This window comes from Primulina huaijiensis, chromosome 15 (genome assembly GCF_012295235.1).
Source record: "Primulina huaijiensis isolate GDHJ02 chromosome 15, ASM1229523v2, whole genome shotgun sequence".
Taxonomy (NCBI): domain Eukaryota; kingdom Viridiplantae; phylum Streptophyta; class Magnoliopsida; order Lamiales; family Gesneriaceae; genus Primulina; species Primulina huaijiensis.
This window is the reverse complement of record NC_133320.1, coordinates 19,270,919-19,298,021: the sequence shown is the minus strand read 5'-3', so window position 1 is coordinate 19,298,021 and position 27,103 is coordinate 19,270,919. Positions and strand designations below refer to the sequence as shown.

Genomic DNA, 27,103 nt, shown 5'->3' with positions numbered 1-27,103 from the left:
TGAATTAGAGAGTGGGGGATGGGGATCTGAAGAAGTATATCAAATAAAAAAAAAGGAAGCAAAACAGTTGTTAGAAGAATTGGTGTGTCGAAAGAATCAAATTAATAACAAAAAAAGTAAGGTTAAATGGATTAAAAAAAGGGATCACAATACAAAAAAATTTCATTTGCTTTTAAATCAACGGAGGAGTAAGACCACCATTAACATATTGAAAAAAATGATGGATCGGTTACTAGTAACGAGGATGAAATTGTCTCCATTATTGTAAAGTTCTTTAAGGAGCTGTACAGCAAGTGAGACACGAGGGGTTGGGGTATTGAAAAAGTGGAGTGGTGTCCCATTGATGGAGAATCAAGCCGAGATTTAGAAAACCGTTCACAAAAGAAGAGGTCAAGAAGGCAGTTTTTGAGTATGATGGATGTAAGATTCCAGGAGCGGACGATTTTACCTTGGTGTTTTTTCAAGAGTGCTGGGATATTGTTAAAAGAAATTTAATGAAGGTTATCAATCAGTTTTCTGAAAGCGAAATCATAAATAGTGTCACCAACGAAACGTACATTTGTTTGATCCGGAAGAAAAATGAATCGACCAAGGTTAAGGACTTCAGACCGATCAGCCTTACAACAAGCTTGTATAAGATAATAGTCAAAGTTTTAACTGCAAGGATTAAGAATGTCATGTCAGATACAATATCAGAATCTCATAATGCTTTTGTTGAGGGAAGACGGATACTCGATTGTTGTCTTATTGCGAATGAACTATTGGATGAGGGAAGGAGGAAGAAGAAAAAAGGGTTGGTATTGAAGGTAGATTTCGAAAAAGCGTACGACAATGTAGATTGGGATTTTTTGGATTTTGTACAAGGAAGAAAGGGTTTGGAGGGAGATGGATAAGGTGGATCAAAGGATGTGTATCAAATGTATCATTTTCTATTATGATCAATGGAAGGCCAAGGGGTGAACTTAATGCTCATAAAGGGCTTAGACAAGGTGATACGTTGTCTCTTTTTTTGTTTAACTTGGTAGTGGATGTATTGGGGAGGTTGGTTGATAAAGCTAAGGACATGAATTTAATCAGAGGGATTAAGGTTGGTAGAGACAAGATAGAGATATCTCATATTCAACTTGCGGACGATACACTTTTCTTTGTTAATAAAGAGGATCATATCATATTTTTGGTGGAAGTTGTGATATCATTTTGCGACGTGTCTGGATTAAAAATCAATTGGAAAAAGAGTGCTTTGTTGGGTATCCATTGTGAAGAAGTGGAATTGTTACACAGCAAATTGGATGTGATAAGGAGAAGTGGCCGATTAAGTATTTGGGAGTGCCTTTAGCAGAAAATCAATTACAAGTCTCATCCTGGGAACCCATTCTGTCTAAGATGTCGAAAAAGTTGGCAAGTTGGAAGAGAGCTTTTCTGTCAAGAGGGGGAATGTTAACATTGATAACATCAGCTTTAAATGCACCTTCGATTTATTACATGTCTTTTTTTAGGGTGCCAAAAGGAATAGCCGACGCGATGGAGAAAATTTCAAGGAAATTCTTATGGGATGGAGCTGATGGTGATGCACAGTCATTTGGTTGCCTGGGAACATGTGTGCAAACCTAAAGAAAAAGGGCGGATTGGGTATTGGGAATATTGTTTTGAGAAACAAGGCTATGTTGGGGAAATGGTGGTGGAGGTTTTATGTGGAAAATGGGACGTTGTGGACGATCATAGTGAGTAAATATGGGTTACAAGAGAATGGGTGGGATGCATGTTTAGCAAGATATGTGACGTTCAGACGTCCATGGAAGTTTATTTCCCGATCTTACCCGGCTTTTCAACAAGTAGTGACGATAAGGTTAGATGAGGTAACAAGGCTAGGTTTTGGGAATAAATTTGGTGGGGGATTCTTCCTTTAAAGATCTTTACCCATCTTTATTTCAACTATTCGAGTTTCATAATATGTTTATATCATACTTGTTCACTTTGAAAATTCGTCGTCTTCTCAATCATGGGATTTTCATTTTCGAAGGGTTGTGACAGATGAGGAGTCATTTGAGTTTACTGAATTATTAGGTGTGTTGGATAGGATTAAGTTGATTGAAGGGGTAGATTATAGCTGAGTGTGGAGTGGAGATCCTTCTGGTCTTTTCTCAGTCAAATTCTTCTTTGAGTCAATTTTTCCCGAAAGTAGCTTTCCGTTTTTCCATATTTCCATGTTATATGGAAGGTTCCAGTTCCAACAAAGACCCATGTATTCTCGTGGACAGCGATTTTGAGTAAGTTGCCGACCTCGATGCAAAAGAAGTGGCCACCAATTTCTATGTGCCCCAATTGGTGTGTGTTGTGTAGGAATGATATGGAAACACAGGATCATATGCTCATTCATTGTGCATTCACGAGCGGCTTGTGGGCTAGAGCTTTGAAAGGATTGGACTTGGTTTAGGTGGCACCGAAGTCAACAAATGATTTATTCGCTATGGATCTAGGACAGTTAATTGGCAGGAGGGGAAGAATTTTTTGACAAGTGGTGGTTCACGGCATATGTTTGTCAGTAGGGCTAGAGAGTAATAAAATAATTTTTTAGAATATGGAAGACAACAGTGACGAGTGTTGGGATAAAATCAAGATCAAAGTTGCTATGTGGATTGGTACTCATGAAGAATTTAAGAACGTGTCGATCTCAGTTATATGGAGAGATTGGGCTTATGTGTATCATTGATAGAGCATCGATCTTATGTAGTTTATGTTGAAAGTAGACCACTAGTCCACTGATTGTAATTAACATTTATTAAATTATTAATAAAAAATTGTTTCTTAAAAAAATATAAATATATAATTGTCATGTGTACATACAAACCAGAAAGGAAACCAGAAAGCAGGAACACAAAGTATGCACCCGAAAAGTGAGTCTAGAATGCATCAATAAACTATTAAAATCTGATACACTTACTTCAAAGGTTTTGCCAAAACCCGCTGACCCAAGGTCACGAAACTAGTCTCTTGGTTGGACATGAACCAGGCCAAGGAAGAGACACTGCATTGATTTCAAACACAAATTGTTGATCATAGAGATTTCTCACCAAATGATTTGAACAGTAGCAAGAGAGAGAGGAAGAGAGGGAGAAAAGACAGCAAGAGGTAATCCAACCTTCCAGTAAACACATGTTCTCTTACACCAAGAATTGTCGGGGGCCGAAGACCATGATTTCCCCAAAATTCCTCGAGGAGATTTCGCATTTTCATTGCCTCCTCAAGGTAGTTGTCCTAGATGAAATTGAAAAAATTATTCAAAAAGAAAAATAAAATAATCTTGCAAAGAAATAAACAGGAATGAAGTAACATCTGAACAAGATCACAGTAAAAGAAAAATGACACTGAGCAAGCAATGGTATAGTCACAGTCCCCATAAGGTTTGTTATGCCACGCAATGACTAAATGCAGTATTCTAAAAAGCACGAAGCATGAAGAAAAAGCTTTGATTCATGAAAAAACGTGGAAAAAGCGGTCAACCCACATTAAGTGCAATTATGCGTGAGCTTTTTAGATAAAATTTAAATTAACTCTTTCTTACAAAAATTAAACATTTATTATTTTTTAAGTACATTTAGATACAAACATTAAACAACAATCATAAGGTTACACTGGAAAATTAGTTTGTTAGAGTTGTCTTCATTTGCATACACCAACTCTAATTGCCACACTAGACCACCACACAATACAAGTCAACACCGATAGCTCCCAACAGAGATTCACAACCTACTGCTTCTACCATAAACCTCTTGCAAGTTGCATCAATAGCCATCCCAAACACCCACGTTCACAAAATTTCCACTTTCATGAACCATATAGATATGCACACAAATCACAAGGGTCAATACAAAAATACACAAACTGAAAATCAAGCCTCACTAATAGAAACTGTACAACTTGCCGAACATTCCGTAAAAGCTCAATTTTTTACATATTGAGCCATCCAATTATCAAAAACAAAATCAAGTTTCTTCGACAATGGCCACCCATTAAAGCAAATAAAAAATACAAACAGCATGCATGTCTTGTCTTAAACATCTAGAAGGTAACTTGCTCAATTTCAAAAGAAAATCAATATATTACCTGATTCATGTCAATTGTTTGAACAGCTTCTCCACGTGTGAAAATTATTGCATGGTTTTGATTCTCAGGTTTCCCTTCTCCCAGCTTAGGATCCCCAGGAAGTTTAATTGAAAAAATTTCCTGTCCATCAGAAGGAGTGTTGAAACCAATAACAACATAAATCAAGGCTAAAACTAAGCCAGCGATAATGCAAGCATTGTTGGTGTCAACCCATAGAAAGCATTGTATAACTAGTAATGTTTCTAAAATCAAGAGTTCAAACACAGAAAAAGCTAAAGATGTACATTAAATTCATCAACATGTGCAACATAATAAGATATAGTAGTTCTAAAAGTTCAGGTCACAAAATGAGTTTTATATGTATATGATGGAATTCATGAAGTTCTGTTGATCTACACAGAAAAATGTGGAAACGTAGGGACTGCAAACCTACTTGCTCATATGTCTTGAGCATAGGAAACAAGCATTTTATTCTTCTCCATTATGAATGTAACTTTGCTTTGACCGTAAACACTTTTCTATATCTGGATTAAACCACCACACACAAGAACGATTTTACCTTATTCTCCCCGAATACATGCTCAATCTTAAGGTCTCATCCAAGATATCACTCGGTGAGACCAACTTTCTAATAGATCAATTGTTTAATTGGTATTTTGCTCTAGGAATTGGGTACATGAATCTAAAAAATAGTGGCAATTCCATAACTCTCTCAACATCTCTCGTATAATGAAACTTTGAGACACAACAAAGAAAGATACATATTTGGAATATGAGTTCCTAGATGGAATACCTGATCCTTTCCATTAGCATCAGCTTTGACAAGCTTAGAATAGTATTCCTTTGCCGGCTTTCCATCCTCTCCAACACTCTCCTCCACATGTATAAAGGCAACACGAAGTGCCTCGTTCCTAATAAAACAAATATAGTGACAGTCTGCAATCAATAAAAAAAAAGCTACATAAGAAAATTTCATGCATACCTAGGGTTTAAATTTCATGCATCTAAAGTAGATATTCCCTTTCAGTAATGTATTTAGTTTTGTTTCTTCCAGCTAGCGATGGAAGAATATTGCAAGTGAACACCATGTTTTTTGACAACCCCCAAATGTCAGTGTTACCAAGGCAACAACAGCCCAATGATACAACAGCAACAAAATGCAATGTGCCACATACGCGAATACCGTCAGTTATGCATTTTTCACTCAATGCTAAAGAAAATATCCAGTCAAATTTCCCATATTCCACTAGTCTCAGGAGTCATGTTTTTCATTTCATCATCTTGACCTTAGGAAAATGAAGAATAAAGTTGGACCCAAAATTTTTACTCAAGTTTAAATGAAAGACAGTAGCATTCCAGGATCAGAGTTCAGAAAATCCTGCACAAGCAATGAACCTAGGGTATTCAAGCATTTCTAATTTCTTTGACACCCCTCCCACGAGGAAGATAAAAACGAAGAAAGTACAGGACATGTTTGAACTCACAAAAAAATCAACAAAAACATTTTACAAAAAAAAAAAAAAAGCAAAAGAGANAGATGAAACAGGTGTCGACATCGATTGAAACTAACTTCAAGAGCTTACCTCTGTAGAAGCAATGCAATATCAGTTGCCTCAGGGGCTTTCCGCTGCTTTTGTTGCCCATAAATTTGACATGAAACAACATAAGTGAATTTTATATCAGCTTGAGCACGCGCTTCATGTGACAACTCAAAGCCTTGAGTCACATAAGAACTTGTCTGAGAAGAGATGTCATCTGCACCAGAGGAAGCACATTAGTAAGTACTGTTCTGCACAAAATTATTCAATACTAACCAGTCAGGAATATATTAACCTCCTAGAGATCTCCTTTCCAAGAAGCTCTGCAGCATCAGCGCCCTTCTATAATACATCATACCGCGCACTGCATTAAACAGAAGTGGAACTCATAGAATTGAAGAAGCTACCAAAAGTCCACTGTCTTAAGAGGCTGTACTCCAGAAAAGTAGCCGAATAAGATTTAAGAGTAAAGATATGAAGTTGCTTAAACCTGTCCTAGCTAAAGTTTGTCCCCTGTAAGATGCCCAAAACCGAAGTTCTAAAGCACTGGCAGAACTTTCTTGTAGATCAGCATCACCACTGTCATTTTGGCCAATACGTTCCAAAAAGTTCTCCCATTCATCTAAAAAAAGACAAAAAAAGTTGGAGATGATTAAAAAACTTAAGCCTGGGAAGACAAACTATAAGGAGGAGAAAAATATATATATATATATATGAACTACCTTTGTCATTAGACAGAGAAAAGAATTACCTTTGTAATTAGAATAGAAAACATGCAAGAAGAAATACCTGGGAATATCTTTTGGAGATAGAAAAGAGTAGATATTCCATCTTCGTTCTCAACCTTCAGCTCAGAGTTACTGTAAAGCACCGTTTCACTGTAATATGGCGTGAAGACACTATCCCAAGCCAATAGAGATCAGGAAAAAAATCAGAACGAATCACCGGCCAAACATTAAAATCTTCCAAGACAATTTAGGATATTACCAGAATGGCATCATTTCAGAGACAGGCTTAGCTGGTGGCATGCCCATGAATAATGAATTTGTAAAGAATTCCAACCTTCTTTGTGCTTCAAGGTTCTTGGGTATATTAGCTGCAGAATCCTTCACAGTCAGAAGTAGGTGCAACCTTTTCACCTGCTCCTTCTGTTCCCGAGAAAGACTATTAAAGGCAACCTAAATTTATTAAAATCAACACCAAATACAACGAGAACTTTGAAAACTTACAATGTCAGGATCCTTCGGCCATTCTATCCTAGAAAATAGACGGCCCTCGTTTCTAGCCCTCAACAATATATTCCATGTATCAAGCTGCTCCCTGAGGACAACAAAGGGAATTAAAAAAATTACATAAAAACTTATCAATAACAAAAGGAATATACAAATCACCTCAAATCAGGGGACAGCAGCTCATGTGTAACAATGTCGTATAAAACATATAATGCCTTAGCAGCACCTTTTGCAAGTTCAGGAGTTTCGTTACGCATCTGAAAAATAAACAAATTAGAGAATTAGAAATCAAAAGAAGAAAAATAACATAATAATCAACGTAATAACAAATATAAATCTCTTTCAAAATTACCAAGTTGCAATGAACGAGAATCTAAGAACATGATAATGTTCTTGAGTAATAGATCATATTCAGGGAGACATACACCAGATGATTGGAAATGAAGATGTGATACAAAATAACAAAATAAAAAAATGAAAAAGAGCCAAAAAAAAAACAAGGAAATAATGAACCTAAGCATCAAATATATTAAAAAAATTATAAAAAATTATAAGACAAATTATGAGACTTTTCAAGGAGTTCACGTATTGTAGCAGAAAATTATCAGAAAGTGATTCTCCAATGCCACGTTGCGTGGATAAAGGTAGTCAATCAAAACATAAAGTAATAATAGAAATTATTAGAACCAAGCACCGACCTAGAATCCACAAATAATCTTTTTTCCACAGTAAGTAAAACATTTCTAGATGACAAAGAGAGTGTAAGACAGTTGTGATATTCCTCTCTTTTTCTTCCAACTTTTCATTTACTTTTACAAAACTCTATTAGTCTCTCAATGTGAATAGTAAGCTGGGCACAGCTCAGATGTTCATACGTGATACACCAAAGCCAAATCAGTTCATATGTGAAAGACGAAGCAGTCTCATCAATTCCTTGGAATAGGATTCTCGGTTCCTGTAGTAAATAAGTTAAGTTTTTTACAATAGGGAAGAAGAAATTACCAGTAGCCCAGTCAATGCGGTAAACCTTGAGAGCACCAATGGAAGCTTTTGAAGAAACAAAGTTATTACAAGAGAACCTTCTGATATACTGCTGTTAATCTCACGAAATATCCTTTCAACCCTGGCAAGGAGTGAGACTTTCAGGGAATAGTTTAAAAAAGAAGAGAATAATAAATTTGTAGTCCCATCGAGGCAAAAAAAAAAAGCCCTACCAAAGTCTTCCCTCTCCATCAACCAAGGAGTGCAAAATTTTTTCAATACTGAAATAACACTCTTGGACAGCATAAGCCATGTACTCATCCTTGCATACTCTGTTCCAAAGATCCACTTGTGTGTCTTTGCAATCCAGAGCTAAATCAATTGCTAATAATATCTGAAAGAATAATTGTTCCAGTGTGATTATGATAGATTGACACAAAACAAATTTTATCACAACGATGCCGATTAAGAGAGAAACTATGTTAAAAAGGCAGCACCTTACTACTAAGGAGAAAAAGCGGCCATTGAACTAATTTCAGACTTCCGGTGTTACTCGGCATAGAGAGTAAATCCATCTCCCTGAAATAATGCAACAGAGAATAAAAGGAGCAAAACTTTAGCAGCAAAGAAGTTGAGCAAGATATAACAGGAAGTAAATAATATAGTAAATACCTATTACTTAAGTAATCTTCTTCACGCAGACTCTTAATAATTTCATTCCAAAATGGGGAAAATATAGCCGCATAGGTCTTGTTATAATCATGAGAAACCTAGAAGCATATCAACATTCAACAAAGAAGTAGCATAATTCTTTTTTTATTAGAAACGAAATTTTATTAGAATAAGAAAACAAAATACAAGTAGGCGGATGAGAAATCCGCAAAAGCCACAAAGAATGAAAACTACTACACTTTCGTTAATAGTATAGAAATTTCCAATCCCACACTATGTCTGAGATAAGTAAATGGTTAAAGTCTGTCAACTTTGTCGTCATACTAGCGATCCTAAATTTGATCTACTCGAAAACCTCATCTATAGGCTTTGTTACGTTGGTGAAAATTCTTTTGTTCCGCTCTAACAAAATTGACCAAAATAAGGAATGAACTATCACATACCAAAAACACCTAATTTTCATCCCGGCAGGTAAACTTGGCTCCAAAAGAAAAATGTCATGCGTCGTTCTTGGAAAAATCTAATCGAAAGCCAATTCCTGCAATACTTTGTTCCATTCCACTCGTAAACGAACAATGCAAAAGAAAATGGTCTTGATCCTCCTCATTGTTCCGGCATAGGCGACTCCAGTTCGGACATGAAGCACAATTAAGCCATCGTTTTTTGAACGAATCGTAGATCGGCAATTTTCCCAAAGCCACGATCGACGAGAAAACTCGAACCTTATATAGGATAGGTACTTTCCAGTTATTAGTAAAATACGAGAAATAAGAGAAGTTGCTAATCGGAAAAAAAGAGTCATAAAAAGAAATAACAGAAAAAGACTCTGAAGAGTCCCCAGCCAAACCTAAAATCTTCCGTACCCACCTCCAAAGGAATAGTATCTAAGACCCCTGGTTGAGTATTGAACTCAACAATTTCGACCTCATTTAAAGCTATTCTGAAACGCACATCCCAAGCAAAGTTGGAATTAACCGGAAGGTACACGATATTGATGAAATTGTTGCCACTGCCAGGTTTGTTAAGAATCAAGGAGACCTGAAACAGAGATGGAACAATGATCCTCCCAAAAGCGAATGATATCCTCCCCTTTTAGCACCGCCCTAATTAAAAGATTCTCGGAGCTTCTAAAAGTCGTATTCCTTGCCAACCCCACGTCTCAGTCATTATCTTGTAGATCGCAAATGCTCTAACTTTTTTCCACAATCATCTCTTCCCACAGAACATCTCCACTACCATTACCCTAAAAGTTCCTTATTTCTCAAACAAATATTCCCCAAAAACCCAAACCCCCCTTATCTTTTGGTTACAAACTTGATCCCAAGCAAATACATGACAATCCACCTCCCCATCCCTCTCCGTCCCACAGAAAATCCCTCATAATTTTACCATCCTTTATGCCACATGAAGTGGCACTTTAAAGAGAGACATGAAGTATGTTGCCATTGCACTGACGCTATCAATGTTAGACGACCCCCTTGATAGGAACGCTTTTTTCTAGCTTGCTAGCTTCTTAGACATCTTGGAAACTACGGGTTCCAGTTCCCAAAAGTCAAAGTTCCTAGGATTGCCTCCCCACAGTACCCCGTAATATTTAATTGGCCACTACTCGTTTTTACGCCCAATCTCTGAAGCTAACCCTTCAACCTCTACTTCCGAACAATTTAATCCCAACAAAACGCTTTTTTCCAACTTAATCTTCAATCCCGATTTCTGATTGAAATAGTTGAGTATATCCACAAAACCACGCAAATGACTCTTAGATTGGACAAAAAACAAAGTGTCATCCGCAAATTGGATGTGAGAGATCTATATTTTATATCTCCCAACTTCCAACCCCCTTACTTCATTCAAAACCTTAGCCATATCCACCAATCGCCTCAATTCATCGATCACAAAATTAAAAAGGAAGGGGGATAGTGGATCCCCTTGCCTAAGACCTCGCTTCTTTTTTATTTTGCCACGTGGCCTTCTATTAATAAAAATAAAGAAAACGACATTCGATACACAATCCTTAATCCACTTTCTCCATCTATCACCAAATTCTTTCTTTTGAAGCACAAAGTCCCAAAATCTCCGGTCCACGTTAGCATACACCTTTTCTATCAGCACCCACCCTTTCTTCTTTTTTCGTCTACACTCCTCTACTATTTCATTCGCGATAAGACAACAGTCTAGATTTGTCTCTCTTAAATAAATGCACACTGATTTTCCGTTATTGTATCGATCAAGACTTTCTTCAACCTGTTAGTTAAGACTTTAGCCAAGATTTTATACATCCTCGTTATCAGACTAATTTTTTCTTTTTTATAAGAAACGATATTTTATTAATAATGTGATAAGAGTTGATTACATCAGTGGACTAGTGCTCCACTTTTGACAGAAAGTACATAATATCAATGTTGTATCAATGATACACATAAGTCCAATCTCTCAATATATCTGAGATCGACGCGTTCTTAAAGTCACCATGAGTGTCGATCAACATTGCAACTTTGATCTTGATTTTACCCCGGGCTTTCTGTGAAGCCATATTCTTTCTTATAGGAAGGAAGATCATGCTTTCTGTGAAGCCATATTCTCACTCAAATTATGGCAAATTAGTCAAAATAAAAACATTGGAGTATTTCACAAACATGAAACACGCTTTACTTTATTAAAGATGCTTGAAGTTCAAGCTCATTAACCTCCTCAGCATCAACCGGTGGTGTCAACTACTCCGGTGACGATTTTCAATATTCGTCGATCGCCGTCTGTCGGAAGGAGAATATGCTGTCGAATCGCTGAATTGAATCATGACTCCTTAATAGATGATTCAAACTTGGACAGTTACATCAGCACAATTGGTGTAGATCTTAAAATATGCACGGTGTAGCAAGATGGAAAGACTATTAAACTTCAGATTGTACGATTCTTGACTTGATTCATCATTCTTATCCACCAAAAGTTATATTGTTGTCTATCTCCGGTGGATTTCAATTTATTTACTTGTGAGGAAGAAGCGTGGAGCGAGGTGGCGTAAGTGGATTCGGGGTTGTGTTTCTACTGTTTCATTCTCAATTCTTATTAACGGAAGGCCTAGAGGTAAATTTAAAGGTGAGAAAGGACTCAAGCAATGTGATACACTTCGTCTTATGTGGACCTCTGGTTCTCTTTTTGTAACTAAATTTATTAATCAATATAATATTGTTTCTTATCAAAAAAACTCATTATACAACTACTATCAGTTTCACTCAAATTCAGATAATAGGAAAACTGGTGCTTCAAAGGAACAAATATTTATAAAAAAATGTACTGTCATAGAGATACCATATAGAACTTTTTAGAACTGCTGTCAAATGCTGAAATTTGTGGAGAAAGAAGACACTATCAAGTCAACAACTGTAAACGGCCAAATTTGGTATTTCACATCTTCTGGATTCTAGACCAAAAGAAATACTTAAAGCCAGACAAGAACAACAAAATCATTCATCGACATTAAAACTGGATCCAATTGAAACAAAGAACACATTAAAATTTGGAAAAAAAGAACTAAAAAAGAACTCTGACCTGTGATGCTCGTCTCTCAAAAGGAATCCTGGAAACCATGATTTTCCTCATCATTAAAAAGTTATGAACAAAATATTAACCAGTTTAGCATTTTCAATTACAGATGAGATTGTTAAATTCACCTTTTGATTTGTTGAGATACCATATTCCTCACAAATACTTCTGGAAAACTTACAAATCGTTTGTGCATCATTTCAACTGAACGAATCTGCAGATGGAACTCTCAATAAACATATATGACTCCACTAGAATTGGCACATAATCAAATTTGTACCTCCCCTAATCGACCCCTTGCACCCATCACAGCACCATAAATTGCAGACAGTAGAGTATACCAGATATGAATATCCATAAGATAAATCTGCAGATTCAATGGTCATGGAAGAGAGAGACTGATCACGAGAAATACTAACTACCATTAAAAAACATAAAAATGTCATAACAGTTACGAAACAGGCTTAGGACCAAGCACGTGCAAATCAACGGAATTTGACTTGCAACTGATAGTGAAATATTTAAGTTGAGTGGAGAAAATGAAAATCAAAGGCTAAGGAAGTCAAACCACAAGGAAACATTTGCAGCACTGGTTAACCAAAGTAACAGAAATATTAAGAATTCATTTTTCAGACTAAACAGTACTGACCAGGAGTTGACAGAAAGGACAATTTCAGTACACTTTACTGCTGGAGCTTCCATCAGAGATAATGCACCATGTAATGGTGATTGTAGATAATAGTACGCTTGGAAATATGTTTTTGGGCTGATTGTAGTGACAAATCGAAGTAATGGGACGCTACCTTTCTACAGATTCAATGGTGTGCCAAATAGTTCTACCAAAAAGACACTTCTAACGTGTCTACACTAATGCTCCAAAGTGAACTACAGAACTGATTTGTCTTCTTCCTGTCGATGATAATTATGATGCAGTGGATTCATAACAAAGTGTGGAGTAATCTTGAGGCTAATTATTGGTAGAAGTGAGCAGCAAACAAGCATATGCATGAGAAAATTTTAAACAAGGTAGATTTGGCGAATGTATATTTGTAAAAGAGCAGAATTCCCGTTGGCATTCAAAAAAAGCTCAAGGACGAGAAAATTAGTCCTTTCGGAATTCTCAAGATGAATGGTGATACTACTTACAAAATTGATCTTGCAGTTTGACATGAAAATATAACTCTTCCAACATCACTGATATCTTAGAGTACTTTACACTAAAGGAGCTCTCTTTGCACCAATAAAACCAGCGGACAAGTTTTCTTTGAGATGAGATTTATGCTCATTTAACAAGTTTCCCTTTCTTATAGATAGTTTTCTTTTTTGATATTTTTGAAAACTATTTTAAGTTACCTAATTGTATCAGAACTATTCACAATATAAATGCATCCTATAACTATTTAAGCCACAACTTTGGTTCACAATTATTTCGTTTGAAATACTTATTCAGTTGTGCAAACATGTTTCGAGAATTTTTAACAAAAAGTTATTTTATAAATGAATAAAGCTATTGTGCAGTGATTTTGCTATGCTTGTTGAAAATGTTATCATAAAAAAAAATAGATAGTTATTGTAAGAAGATGATTTCACGCACGAACAGCGTGGTTCATTGAATAAACAATACTCCAAAACGCGATGCCAAACAAATTTCTCAAAAGATGTTCCCTAAGAATCAAAAGATGTTCCCTGAGAAGAAAATTTTTATCTCAAGGTATAAACTGAATAGAGTAAGCCTAAAATATTGGTTTTTTTCCTCACACAATCTATTTTCTTGGACTCAAATATGTATATAACAATGAACAATAGAGTTAACATTTACATATGCTCAACTCACATTGCAATCTCCACGATAGATACCAAGCAATAACAGTTTATCATATCGAAATGACTGGAACATGTATATGTTTTTCATTAATTGAGCTGTCACATGTATGTTCCGAAGAATTCATTCACAAAGTAAACAAATGACCTCTCTGAAAAATTTGAACATTTAAGAAAGAGGATGGAATACTCACAGCCACAACAGGTGCCCACAAACTAGCAACAGTCAACACATTATGGTTGTCTGCAACAAATATCAAAATAAGAGAGCATCATAGACTACTAAATAAACTTTATTTCTAAAGGACCAAAAGGAAGCTTCAACTCAAAAATCATGTATAGGACATAAGTAGATTTAGGACTAGTCCATAAATTTAAGAAAATACTGATTACGTATAAGAAAATTTAAAAAAGCTAAACTAGACCGTCACGCGACAAGAAAAAGCTCACACCAACCTATATTTTATCAACAAGAAATAAATGGAGAGTAGCTCCTACAAGTGAACAGAATATTAAGCCATAGAAAACAACATAAAAGGAAAAAAGTGCATGTGAGGAATGCAATGAATCAACAAGAAACTTGAAGAGTCAGTGAAACAGCCATTCCAGAAATCACTGGCATACAGATAAATCTTTTCCATGCAAAGCACAAGCACTGCAAGTGTGCATAAAGCACAGCAGAACTGTTGAAAAAAAGATTGGTTTCATGCTCCCTTGAGATTGGGGTTGCTGGAAACCTGATATGTGAATGGGGCACTTATACAATGCCTCTGAAACTGTATTTTATTCCACAAAACTATGCAGGTTTGATGAACAACTGGACTAAGTCAGCAACAAAACCAGAGGTACCGCTATGGCTGAAGTGGTATGCAGTGACCAGTATCAGAGACCCCCCAAAAAAGACTGGAAGAACAGCAGGTCAAGCTACCCCATTTTCTCAGGAGTGGTGGCATGGTGCTGCTAACACACACATTGAGCAACATAGTAATGAGGAGACCAGCAGGTGGACTTCGGATGACTGCCAGAGGGTCACTGGAGATTAACAGTATTACGGTGGATACAGATAATATTTGATGAACTGGATTAGCAAAAATAGGATGGCTTGGTAATGAGGTAGAATTTCTATTGGAAAATGAATGAAGAGGAATGAACAGGGATACCCATAGGAAAGTACTACAGCCAGCTGAAGTTGGACTGCTGCAAAGGTAGTGGAACTACCTGGAAGTAAATGGGGTACCTGTGTTAACTTTATTAAAAAAGCATCCAAAAGCCATAGGGGAGACCACACCGACTGAGGAATTGCCGAATTGCATAAGAAGATTGACGACGATTAGGTTTCGAAAGTTGTTCAAAGAAGAATAGGCCTTGGAATGGCCTGCAGAGGCAAAAACTTGAAATTGATACCATGAAGACTTTCGCCTAAGAAGCTCACTGCTTCGCATTGCTAATTTTCTAGGGCGTGAAGGTAGTAAAAAGAAATTATCTGGATTGGATAAAGCTTTGGGCGAACGCAACCGCTGACTTCACAAAAAATATAGACCCTGGGTATGGGTATCGGCATGGGATGGAATCATAAAGTTTCTAAGCCAGGATGGCTGACTAGGATATAGCGGATTGGTTGACCGGAGAGAGACCCAATAATGATTCAAATGATTCTATCAACACCATAATCCATGGACCAATCAACCAAGGTCAAAACTGGAAATACTATACTTGAGAGTTCAGAAGGGATTAGATATGCATAAATAGGGTCCAATTACAAGTCCATGTGTTGAGAGACATAAAGTGCCCTAATTGAGTTAGTTGAAGACAAATGGGTTGAGTCTTAATTGTTGAACAATACATTGAATTATTATCTAATAAGTAGATAATGGAATATTATCTACCATGTAGATAAGATAGTGATTTATCTTTATTTGTATTTTAAACTCTTTTAGATTAGGATATTTTGAATTCTTCTAGATTAGGATAGCTTATGATTGCTTCTTCTTTAAATATCATGTACAGAACAACATTGAAAACGTTGAACAATACAATGGCCTTCTTTCCATGTTACTTATATTTACCTAGCACATACACGACCGGATATTGGATTTGTGGTTAGTGTTATCAGTCAATTCATGAATACTCCGACAGAACAACACTTGGATGCTGCATATCGGGTGTTTAGATATCTAAAAGGGACACATGGCAAAGGACTACTCTTTAGGAAATCATTTATCCGAAAAATCAAAATGTATAGTGATGCTAATTGGGCTGGATCTCCTACAGACAAACGTTCCACGTCAGGATATTGCACATTTGTATGGAGGAACTTGGTGACATGGCGGAGCAAAAACCAACATGTGGTAGCTCGTAGTAGCGCTGAAGCAGAGTTCCGTGCATTGTTTAACGGAATTTGTGAAGGAATATGGCTCAAGAGACTTCTCGATGAATTAAAGGTGGAAGATGGTCATCCTATAGAAGTATTGTGCGATAATCAAGCTGCCATCAGCATCTCAAAAAATCTAGTCCATCATGACATAACAAAACACGTTGAGGTTGACCGACATTTCATTAGTGAAAAGATAGAAAAGGGGGTGATAGACCTCGGCTACACTCCTACCCAGTTGCAAGTTGCAGATATACTTACGAAAGCACTTCACATGCCCATTTATGAAGATTTCAGTTTCAAGCTTGGCATGATCAATTTATATGACCCTACTTGAGGGGGAGTGTTGAATAATATATTGAATTATTATCTAATAAGTAGATAATGGATTATTATCTACTAAGTAGATAAGATAGTGATTTATCTTTGTTTGTATTTTAAATTCTTTTAGATTAGGATATTTTGAATTATTCTAGATTAGGATAGCTTATGATTACTTCTTCTTTAAATATCATGTACATAACAACGTTGAACAATACAATGGAAAATGTTTGTTTTCTCTCAAACTCGATCCTCAAAACCACATTAATAAATCATTGATTGGCCAAGTCCCAAGCCAGTAACATGAAAAGAAGACCAACTGACGACCAATGGGGTTGGGAAATGGCAAATATGATATAGTATGAAAGATGTCATTCTCTTTATCTCACGTTAGTTGAAAATGAAAGTTTAAAATAATTTATATGGATTACAATGGACTCATGTACCAAAATGGGTTGACCATTTTCTTAAAAACGATGACAAATATGAAATAATTGTTACATGAGCCCATTATGCAGTCACATTTGCGCAGGCCAGGGCCCGACGCCTGACAAAGAAGTTTAATATGGAGAAGTGAAAACAAAAGTCTTGCATACAAGAGCAACTTGGGTTAGTCATCTTCGTAAAATAAGGACGAATACGAAGTAGTTACTACAGAGGTTCATAATACAATCGCGCTTGCGCGAGCCTAGGCATGGGGCGTGACAAAAGTGTTGCTTACTCCACTGCAATGAAAAGTAACGAAATGATATTTTCCTCGAAGGTAAACCATCCATTCTACCAAAAAATGGAAAAAAGGTAGAAAGTAAGGAAACTTGTTTTTCCATTTGCAACTCTAAGGAGGGAATATTACTTATTTCATTTCTCGGAAGGCATAAACATGTGACTTTTGAAAAATGGCAAAAAAATTACCGGTTTAAGCAATCATCAACATATGATTAAAAGCAAGGATACTAGCAGAGGAAATTTAACAAAAACATACTTACTCTTTGATAAAAGATCATGCCATGAATACCGCAGTAGTGGTAGATTTACGATCATGTTGGTTGGGTTGACTAGAGGTTTAATCTGCAATGAGAAATATTTTTACTGAATCTCACAATGAACACAATCCAGCAAATTCCATTAGTCATAAATACCAATGAGAGAATGTAATGACTTGCCTGAAGAAAGTAAGTAAATGTAAATTTGCACAAGAAGATCACCAACCAGAAGAACACGTAGCTGTGTAGTTTAAAAACAAAAACATACAACTAGATGTGTTAATAACATTCATGGTGATAAGGCATGAGCCAAATAACATGTGAGAGTACAAATAGGGCAATAATACAAAAAAGTATTAACTTAAAACCGCTTCAAATTTAAGAGAATGCATTACTCAACTAGTCAACCCAGCTAACAGGACTAAGCATTTCTCCATCTCACTACTCAACTAGTCAACCCAGCTAACAGGACTAAGCATTTCTCCAACTCTTCATGGAGCCAATAACAAATCAAATTAAGATATCTTGCTGGTACACTGACTACTGACATAAATCTCCATGAAAATCCATACCTCTAAAGACAAGAAATCTGCAGCATCAGCCAAACTTAATTCTGAAAAAGTAACAGCAAGGGTGTGATCTACTCGGGCTTTGGTTCATCCCATGTCCTATGGGTATGGCGGGAGTATTTAATTACACAGTACAAGTCCCTCTTTCCAGTTCAGGAAACATGTAGGCCAGCGTTAAAATTGACTTTTTCCTTTAGATTTTAGTCATGACGTAATAATTAGGTGGTTACAAATAGCCTATGTATCAATTCGATAATTTATCAATAGCTCATCTACCGATCAATAGTTATTCCATAAATTAGCTACATATTTTTGCATGCTATCAAGCTCCCATTAAAATTTATGCAGGCTAGAATCTTGTAGTGAAAAGTAACACAAATAGGGTGGTAAACGACTACATATTTTTTTTTTATCAGAAACTAAGATTTATTATAATATCAAACGAGTTTACAAATTTAGTGGATGAACGGTCCACATTGCACAACATCAAAATTCGAACTCGACAGTAGAAGTCCTATAGCACTTTATCACAAATTTGCTAACAATAAATAAAACTCCAATCTCTAACAATGTCCGAGACCGTCACATGCTGAAACTGTGGTATAACGATCGTCCAGCTAGCCACTCTGAATTTGATCTTCTCCCATAGATCTTCCCACAAGTCATCTCTATCCCTGAAAATTCTACTGTTGCACTCCATCCAGATCGACCAAAAGATGCAATGGACAACTATGTACCAAAATTTATGAAGTCCCTTCCCCTTTAGGAATCCTGGTTCCATGAGAAACATGTCTTTCGATCCGCTTGGGAAAGTCCACTCGAATCCAAGTTGATGCATAACTTTGATCCATATTCTAGTCGTATATGAACAATGCAACAAAATATGATCTTGGTTTTCCCCGGTTTCCTTCCATAGAGTACACCACTGGGGTGATAATACACTGCCCGGCTTTCGTTTCTGCACCGCATCACAAGTCTGCAATTTTCCCAAAGCCACAATCCAAGAAAACACCTTTACCTTTAGTGGTATTGGTACTTGCCAGATGTTAGGATAGTATGGAAAATCATGAGATGAGTTGACTGAGAAAAAAGATTCGTAAAGAGATGAGACCGAAAAAGCACCAGAAGGATCTCTTAACAGCGACAGATACTATGTTCCTACAAACTCTGTCCCTCTTCACTTTAACAGCCCCAGTTTACAAGACAACAGAAAAGTTAGATAAAAGGGATTCAAAGAGAGAAAATTAGCTTCATTTATTGATCTTGAAGGCGGTGGTTAAATACCATTTTGTTGGAGATTAAAAAGTAAGAGACCATGTTGCTGATCAAGCCTTATGCGTAAACTGAAGCACCAAATACTGGAAATGGTTGAACGATGGTGGAATATGGAGAGGAATAATATATGCCTCCTCGGATTATCTCTTTCTGGGAATGGTAAGAGAATTAGAAGTGAATCATTAAAAGAAATTGCTAGTCAAAACTTGCAAGGAATTTTGTAAAGGCTTTCCGAATCCCATGGCTAGAAGCGTAAGTTTGTTTTCCATCAAAAGTGGTTCAAAGTAAACCCCAAATTCGGTTACTATTTTACTTGGCAAGCAGCTAGTGAGGCTCTTTTCACATATAATATATACTATTGGGACAAGGAAGACTAAGTTTGTGCTTTACTGTTCACCATCAAGCATTTTAACAATCTGTTACTTCATTAAATGTGGTTTTTTTTAAGAAAAAATATTTTATTAAATATTTAATAACTTTTAATTAAAATAAGCGGACTAGTAATCCACTCACAACAAAATACTATACAAGACCCTAGTCCTATCAATAATACACAAGATCCCAATGCCACGAACCACCGCTCCAAAAAATTATGTCTCTCTTGCCAAGAAACTATCCAAGATCAAATAAATCTTGTGTTGATTTCGACAACACCCAAACCAATCTCAGTTCTTCTAACGAACTCACCCACAACCCACTCGTGAATGGACAATGAATCAACATATGATCCTGCGTCTCCCTATCATTCCGACACAACACACCAATTTGGGCACTGAACATATGTGGGCTATCTCTTTTGCATAATCTCCAAAGTCGGCAACTTATCCAGAACCGCTATCCACGATAATACTTGAATCTTTGTTGGAACTAGAGCTTTTCATATAACATTGTAAAATGGAAAAGTGGGAAAGCTTATGCTCGAACAGAGCGACTCAATGAAAGATTCGACTGAAAATAGACTTGACGGATCCCCACCCACCCCATACACGGATATCTTCTACCCCTTCAATCGACCTGATCATATCTAACTCTCGTAATAATGCACTCAACATGATGGAAATCATTGAATCCAGGTTCAAATCCCTCCCCGACGACCCCTTCATCCAAACACAATCTAAGGGAACCCACACACCAATTTAAATAATAATAAATAAATAAACAAGGCAGACCTTAGGTAATCGGTTGTCTTTTCTACAAGTCCTCGACCGACAAAATAGCGTTCCTGAGGTTGCTATAGGAGTTATAAAGCAGAAGACTGATTATCAATACAAGATCAAACTACAAAGGAAACAGTAAATACCTCATAAATCCACTTGAAAAATTGGAAAAAAGACTGATCAGACATTTCAGAGAGTCTGTGACATGAAGGCAGTTTGAGCAGCATTGCAAAAAGGATGCGCAGACCAGCATATACACCCAATACAAGTACATAAATACGAAAATATGGTGAATCTGACGTGTTTTTATTTCTTTCCTCCAAAAGTTTCCTGAAAATTAACATTATTATATGAGTTGCTGGTGAAGGAAGCAGTAAAAACCTGACAACAAAAATCAAGAGTATTCACTCACAGGTACATATATAGCACAAATACAGAGCTGATGCCACACCAAAAGAATCTGATAACAAGCCTTGATATAGCCATGCCTCTGGCAGAAGTATAAGCCCCAAACATTAAGACAACATCCAAACAACCTAAATGTCAAAAACCAGAGGCTGTTTAGAAATCAGAGTATACGTAAGCTGCGGAAGAGAAAAGCAAGTTCAGAATATCAAAGACAACAAAATTGCAAAATATAATTGCTTACTCTCAAAAAAATTCATGAAAGCAAATGTCGGTCCAATGCTAAGCAAAGTTTTGAAGGTATTGAGATTAACTTTCCCATTGTTGAAACCTATAATAGCAAGGGCCTGAAAAAAAATAAGGCAAAAAACCAAAGAAGAGGCAGGCTGTATATCAAGCATCAGCATGTCATTAGATGGAGAGTGATTAATAAACTTAGAGAATTACCTGAAACATTATGATCAAAAATATCCACAAACGATGAAAACTCCGATAAAGGTGAAGAAAGGTCCGATGCTCGACAAATGAACTTTTACCCGTCTGATTATAAAAAAGCATCGAAATTAAAAACAGAGCACAGGAAAAGCAAAAACAAATGTTCGATTTACATTTCACACATCAACATATAATCAAGCAAAGAGAGATAACAGAAAAAATATTAATCAAAACCAACCCTTTTTCCTTTTTTAGTCGGCTTCAAAAGAAATGGTGAATCCTTATTCATAGGCCAACCCAACTCAAAGCATGTAGGTGACCTACATAAGCAATATGAATGAAATAAACAAGATAAAAGAAAATCCAAGAAGCATTCTGAAATACACACACACACACACACACACACATATGTATATATATACACACACATACCAAAAGTATTCATTGAAGTCATCATAATTCCGCCATGTTGAATGTGCAGCTTTCCCATTATTGTTCCTGTCAGCTTCCTGTAAAAGAAAAAGTAATTTTGAGAGGCACGCGAAAGAAAAAAGAAAAATTATAGAAAGAAATTTTGAGAATTAAATTTTCTTTGATAAAATCAGGAATCATCGTGAGTGGTTAGCCAATCAAATCGATATTATTCAATAATAACTAACCACCAAAATTTTACTGAAGGTTTGAGAAATCAGTATCATTCAAGAACTGAGGTAGATATAAATATTATGATTTCGAGAAAAACACCCCTCGGCTTTTATGTTCTGGTGCAATAGCTACATGTCAGGCAAGCCATGTGGGATAAAATCATTAAAGCATATACCAAACACCAAATATACTTACTGCAAGCATTGTCTGATATATGGGAAGGATACACCGTTCTAGAAAGGAAATAGAGCCACTTTCACTTGTACAACTTGCAGCATTAGTTGCATCCCCGTGATCCAAGATTGTATCCAATTCCCTCGCCATCTAGATAAACCAAGTACAGATATGAAGATTGAATTAACAATTTTTTTTTTGATAAGAAACAATCATTTTATTATAATAATTAGAATTTAGGTTACAAAGCAAGTGGATGAGCGATCCACAATCCACCTCCTGAATTAAAGACTACAAATCTTCATAAGCAAACAATACACCAATCCCTAACTAGGTCGGATAAAAGTAAATGCTGAAATGCGGGTATGGTAAGTGTCCATCTTACAAAAAGGATCTATGAAAAAAATAATCAAATTGACAAACATAACCGACAAAGGAGGAGACACTTCACAACACAGTACATAAGAATACAAGATCACTGTTACTCATAAAATTTGCTAACCATGGACAACAACATACATGGTGGAATATATAGCAGACGCATTCAGGCAGAAAGCGGACGTTTGCAGCTTCACCCCATATGCAGAAGTAGAGGGAAATTAGGAAAAGCTTCTTGTCCCTATTAATAGCTTCCAAACTGTAGCAAGTAAATTGAGCAGAAATTAAATTGTATCAGATATTTGTAAATTATAAAACATCAGGATGTCGTAGTAACAACCTATTCCATACGAGTCGAATCCTCAGGTATCTACACCATTTGATATAATTATCCAGAACTTTCAGGAAGACCTCTCTTACAGCTTTTTCATCTAGTTTCTGAAGGCAAATCATACACACACAGAGATATTAATATTTGTCATCGACATGATACATTGACCAAATTATGAATGAGTTCGTACAGAACACCATAATAACCAGTAAAAACTAATGGTGCCACTCACTGGATCAGTCTCAACTGGGATGCCTAGTCGGGACTGAGCATTTACTAAAGCAAGAACAACATGCTCACGCTGGTTCCTTACGTTGTCTTTCTGGAAAAAGCAAGGTCAAGGACTTAATTTAATCAAAGGAAGAATAAAAAATGAATATCATCATGCAACAAGAAGTCATAGGCAATCATATTAGTCAATAAGTCACATATCTAGTTGGCTGCCTGCGTGGAGCGCATTCACAGGAAAATATTCTAAATAACCAAGACCGCATAAATTTTTAAATTTTGATTTAGTCAATAAAGGGCTAAAAAAGTAATTCAAATAAAAAAACTATGGGAAAATTACTAAAAACCCATTTCACCAACTTTCTTATCCAGAGAAAAGGTGCCAACTTAAAAACCCATTCCCCCAAATTTTCATACTAAAAAAGTAAAAACACATTTGATCAAAATCTATAATTTTCTTCCTACATCACCCTTGACAGATAAGCTTGCAAATTAAATTTTATCCAAAAACACAATAATTTTATAAACAAATATTTTAATTGTAATCATAATAAAACACTGTAAATATATATTTAAATATTTATCAATTTTAATTACAACATAAAACTTTTGATATAAAACTTAATAATGACATTAAAGTTTAACTAAATTAAATCAAACTTATAAGACATTAACTTATTTCCTTAATTATATTTTTTACCAAAACCCATAAAAAGTTAATTAGAAATGTCTTAGGTAATATGTTGAAGGGGTAGCTGATGTCAGAGTGTGGGACAGAAATCAGTCGGGTTTCTTTTCAGATTCAGTCGAATCTTTCTTTTCGAGTAGCAGCTTTCCCACTTTTCCATTTTACAATATTATTTGGAAAACTCCAGTTCCAACAAAGATTCAAGTGTTCTCGTGGACAATAATTCTGGCCAAGTTACTAACCTCGGAGATTATGCAGAAGATATGGTCCACGTGTTCTATGTGCCCAAATTGGTGTGTTGTGTTGAAATGATAGGGAGACGCAGGATTATATGCTGATTCATTGCATATTCACGAGTGGGTTGTGGGCGAGAGCTTTAGAAGAACTGAGATTGGTTTGGGTGGTGCCGAAATCAACGCAACATTTATTCGATTAAGATCTTGGACAGTTTCTTGGCAAGAGACGCGGAATTTTTTGGAAAGTGGTGGATCAAGGCATATGTTGGTCTGTGTGGATAAAGAGAAATAGAAGAATTTTTGACAACGTGGAAGATATGACGGAAGATTGCTAGAAAAAGATCAAGATCAAAATATCTACTCGGATTGAATATCATGTAAACTTTGGGTTTAGGTTGCCTGGAGAGACAATTAGGTACTTTTCGTATTAACATTTTTAGGTCTCTCATCTAACCATTCCATTTAGCATTGCTGCTCAAAAAGAAAAGCGGCTCTCAATTCAATCGCGTCGCCCGTCTTCTCGTTTCTACCGCTGCTGTCGCCTTGCTGCGCCGCTGCCGTCGCCTTCTCCGCACCGCTGCCGTCGCCGCCTGCACATTCACCCCGTTTGTCGTCTACGGGGCTTCGTTGATTGCTTCTTCCCCGTCTCCGGCGCCGGCCGACGGCCGTCGGCAGGCCTAAACAATAGAATGCCGACCTAAACAATAGAAATATTTTTCGCCAATATCGCCTAAGATTTCAACGGTTTAAATACGTTTTCGACAAGAGTTTTCAGGCTACATTCAGCTGGTTGTTAGCGGTAATTGCAATGAGGATTTGGAAGAAAGAAGAAGTTCGTGTCCAAACACCTTCCGATGAAGTTGTTCACATCGAACAAAAAGTTTTCAAGATGCGGTTGGGTTTCGGGGGTAACTCGATTTGGTGGGAAGAAAGAACCAGAAAGATGAGCTACATGATGGACTTCAGCCGCGATGAAGCTCGTTGGATAAGCCAAAGATTCAATGCTTTTGTTAAGTATCCTTTATCAGAATCGGACTTCTATCGGTACAGAGGTCAAACTGCAATCTTCACTTTGCAGAGAATTGATAACAAACGTGGGTGTTTCATTGAGATGTCAAAATTCAACTCAAACGGAAGAAAGCAAAGTACTATTGTTCCCAGCGGATTTAACTCAGGGGGATGGAAAAAGATAGCCTCTACTTTGGGGAACCTACTGGCCGGAAGTTTTCAGAGGAAGGCCAATCTTTCTGTGCGTTAGCGCGGCATCAATACACCGAGGAAATTACCAGATTTACAAGGGGAAAAGGAGGTCAAAAGGGATTGGAATCCGAAGAAATTGTTAGACACGAAGGACATAGGCGAGCACAGAATGGAAATGAAGTGGCATGAGGCAATTGTGATTACAAAAGGAAGGGTGAATATCCCGTAGGAGCTGATCCAATTTGTCCTACAGAATTCTACCAATAAACCGGTTAAGGTTTTCCCCTTTCAAGCAAACAAGGCAGTATGGTGGCCAGCCAATTCGGAAGATTTAGCTTATTTTATTAAGTTGAAAAGAGGTTTCTTCGAAAAAGGGGTCACTTTGGATTTCGAGGCGTGGAGAATGGACATAAACAAGGGAGATAGGGTACTCGAGTGCTGTAACAGCAGGATACTAATTTATGGGCTACCTTGGAACGTTTGGTTGCAAGATACTTTCAATATCATCGGGGAACGTTGTGGAGGCTTGCTGGAAATCAACGAAGAAACAAGTTCCTTCAATAATTTGGAAGCGGCTAAAATCAAGGTTAAAGGTCTTGAAGGAGGATTTATTCGGAATAGGATGCGTATACCATTGGAAGGGGGGGACATGGAGATAAACATCCAGGTAGAATCTTTCGATCCATTGGCATTCGAGCAGTATCAGAGGCTAACTTATGCTGAAATTGTGGTGTGGCAAGAGGACATTGGCGGGATGTGGAAACAGAAATATTATTAAAGCGCAAGGAGGTGTTGCAGCGGCCTTATATACTGTAAAAGGGAAACAAGAATCGGCGGGATTAAATATCAAAGATAACAGCACTGGAACAACGAAAACAAGAGCTGATTTGGGGGATAGTGGGCAGCGAGTGGAAGGAATGCAGGGTTCAGTTAACTCGAAGACTCAACAAAGCTTTCCAGGGGGCAACAAAGACAAAACGACTAATAAAATGGAGGCAAAAGTATACAGAATTTTGACTAGAATTGTCCCAAAAGATGCAACAGAATTTAAGAGATCTCCAACTCATTCGATGAATAGTAGAGATGATGAGGAGAAGGATTATGGGGAGTGCAAGGAAAACAACAATCATTTATTGCCCACGTATGGGAATGTTTATTGCAGGAAAAATAATAGAGGGGGTGCTAGGACTGATGTGGTTTACGGTGATGATGAGAAGAATGATTCAGCTTTCGGCACCAGTGTTGACATCTTGTATGGTGGGCTTTATGATACAGACAACAAAGATATAATGGAGGTTCACGAGTCGGAAGATGACATGATGGAGAATGAGTGTGAATTATCAAATTCCGTCAGTCAACGATCGATAAAGTCAGAGGAGTCCAAGGAATGCGTCGAACAGGTAGCGACAATGAAGGAGATTTACGCATCACCGAGGAGATTTTTTTTTTACAGGAACGATGCTTTATTAATAATAAAATAAAATGATTACATCACCGAGGAGAATTGAGCCAATCACAGAACAAAATCAACCCGGAATAGCTAAATCTTCTGTGGGACAGGTACTTAAAAATTTTCATTCGTCATTCTTGAATCACTCTTTCAATCTTCACGCCATTTTTCCTTCGACATTCTCTGTCTTGGGGTTGTCTAGTGGTCTTTTAGGAGGTGGGGGTGAGAGGGTGGATGAATTGTCGGGATACGGGAAAGAAAATTTTCAGGGGCTTAAATTGGACAAAAAAAAGTGGGCTGAAAATGATAAACAGAAAGCAGGGGAAGATGCAAGATGTGGGGATCAGCGAAATGTTTCGAAGGGAC

General features: G+C 36.8%; 1 protein-coding gene across 2 annotated transcripts in view; it reads right to left on the bottom strand.

Moving 5' to 3' along the window:
* Positions 1 to 27,103, bottom strand: part of LOC140958703 (callose synthase 10-like) — a 50,013-nt gene that overhangs the window by 11,001 nt on the left and 11,909 nt on the right. For both annotated transcript variants that reach the window (XR_012171828.1, XM_073416260.1), the window contains exons 7-38: positions 23,168 to 23,257; positions 22,945 to 23,042; positions 22,746 to 22,863; positions 22,248 to 22,376; positions 21,840 to 21,916; positions 21,646 to 21,727; positions 21,420 to 21,512; positions 21,217 to 21,319; positions 20,980 to 21,103; positions 20,711 to 20,897; positions 20,580 to 20,632; positions 17,747 to 17,807; positions 17,570 to 17,651; positions 14,086 to 14,135; positions 12,351 to 12,437; positions 12,199 to 12,284; positions 12,077 to 12,104; positions 8,528 to 8,625; positions 8,353 to 8,434; positions 8,089 to 8,249; positions 7,877 to 7,997; positions 7,034 to 7,131; positions 6,872 to 6,962; positions 6,630 to 6,790; positions 6,432 to 6,541; positions 6,133 to 6,264; positions 5,938 to 6,006; positions 5,688 to 5,859; positions 4,898 to 5,015; positions 4,105 to 4,224; positions 3,140 to 3,255; positions 2,942 to 3,025 (exon numbers count right to left, since the gene is read on the bottom strand). Coding sequence is in view for 1 of the 2 variants with exons in the window: in XM_073416260.1 (XP_073272361.1) it covers positions 2,942 to 3,025; positions 3,140 to 3,255; positions 4,105 to 4,224; positions 4,898 to 5,015; positions 5,688 to 5,859; positions 5,938 to 6,006; positions 6,133 to 6,264; positions 6,432 to 6,541; positions 6,630 to 6,790; positions 6,872 to 6,962; positions 7,034 to 7,131; positions 7,877 to 7,997; positions 8,089 to 8,249; positions 8,353 to 8,434; positions 8,528 to 8,625; positions 12,077 to 12,104; positions 12,199 to 12,284; positions 12,351 to 12,437; positions 14,086 to 14,135; positions 17,570 to 17,651; positions 17,747 to 17,807; positions 20,580 to 20,632; positions 20,711 to 20,897; positions 20,980 to 21,103; positions 21,217 to 21,319; positions 21,420 to 21,512; positions 21,646 to 21,727; positions 21,840 to 21,916; positions 22,248 to 22,376; positions 22,746 to 22,863; positions 22,945 to 23,042; positions 23,168 to 23,257 (3,281 nt within the window). In the remaining variant the exon portion in view is untranslated. The remainder of the gene's footprint in view (positions 1 to 2,941; positions 3,026 to 3,139; positions 3,256 to 4,104; positions 4,225 to 4,897; positions 5,016 to 5,687; positions 5,860 to 5,937; positions 6,007 to 6,132; positions 6,265 to 6,431; positions 6,542 to 6,629; positions 6,791 to 6,871; positions 6,963 to 7,033; positions 7,132 to 7,876; positions 7,998 to 8,088; positions 8,250 to 8,352; positions 8,435 to 8,527; positions 8,626 to 12,076; positions 12,105 to 12,198; positions 12,285 to 12,350; positions 12,438 to 14,085; positions 14,136 to 17,569; positions 17,652 to 17,746; positions 17,808 to 20,579; positions 20,633 to 20,710; positions 20,898 to 20,979; positions 21,104 to 21,216; positions 21,320 to 21,419; positions 21,513 to 21,645; positions 21,728 to 21,839; positions 21,917 to 22,247; positions 22,377 to 22,745; positions 22,864 to 22,944; positions 23,043 to 23,167; positions 23,258 to 27,103) is intronic.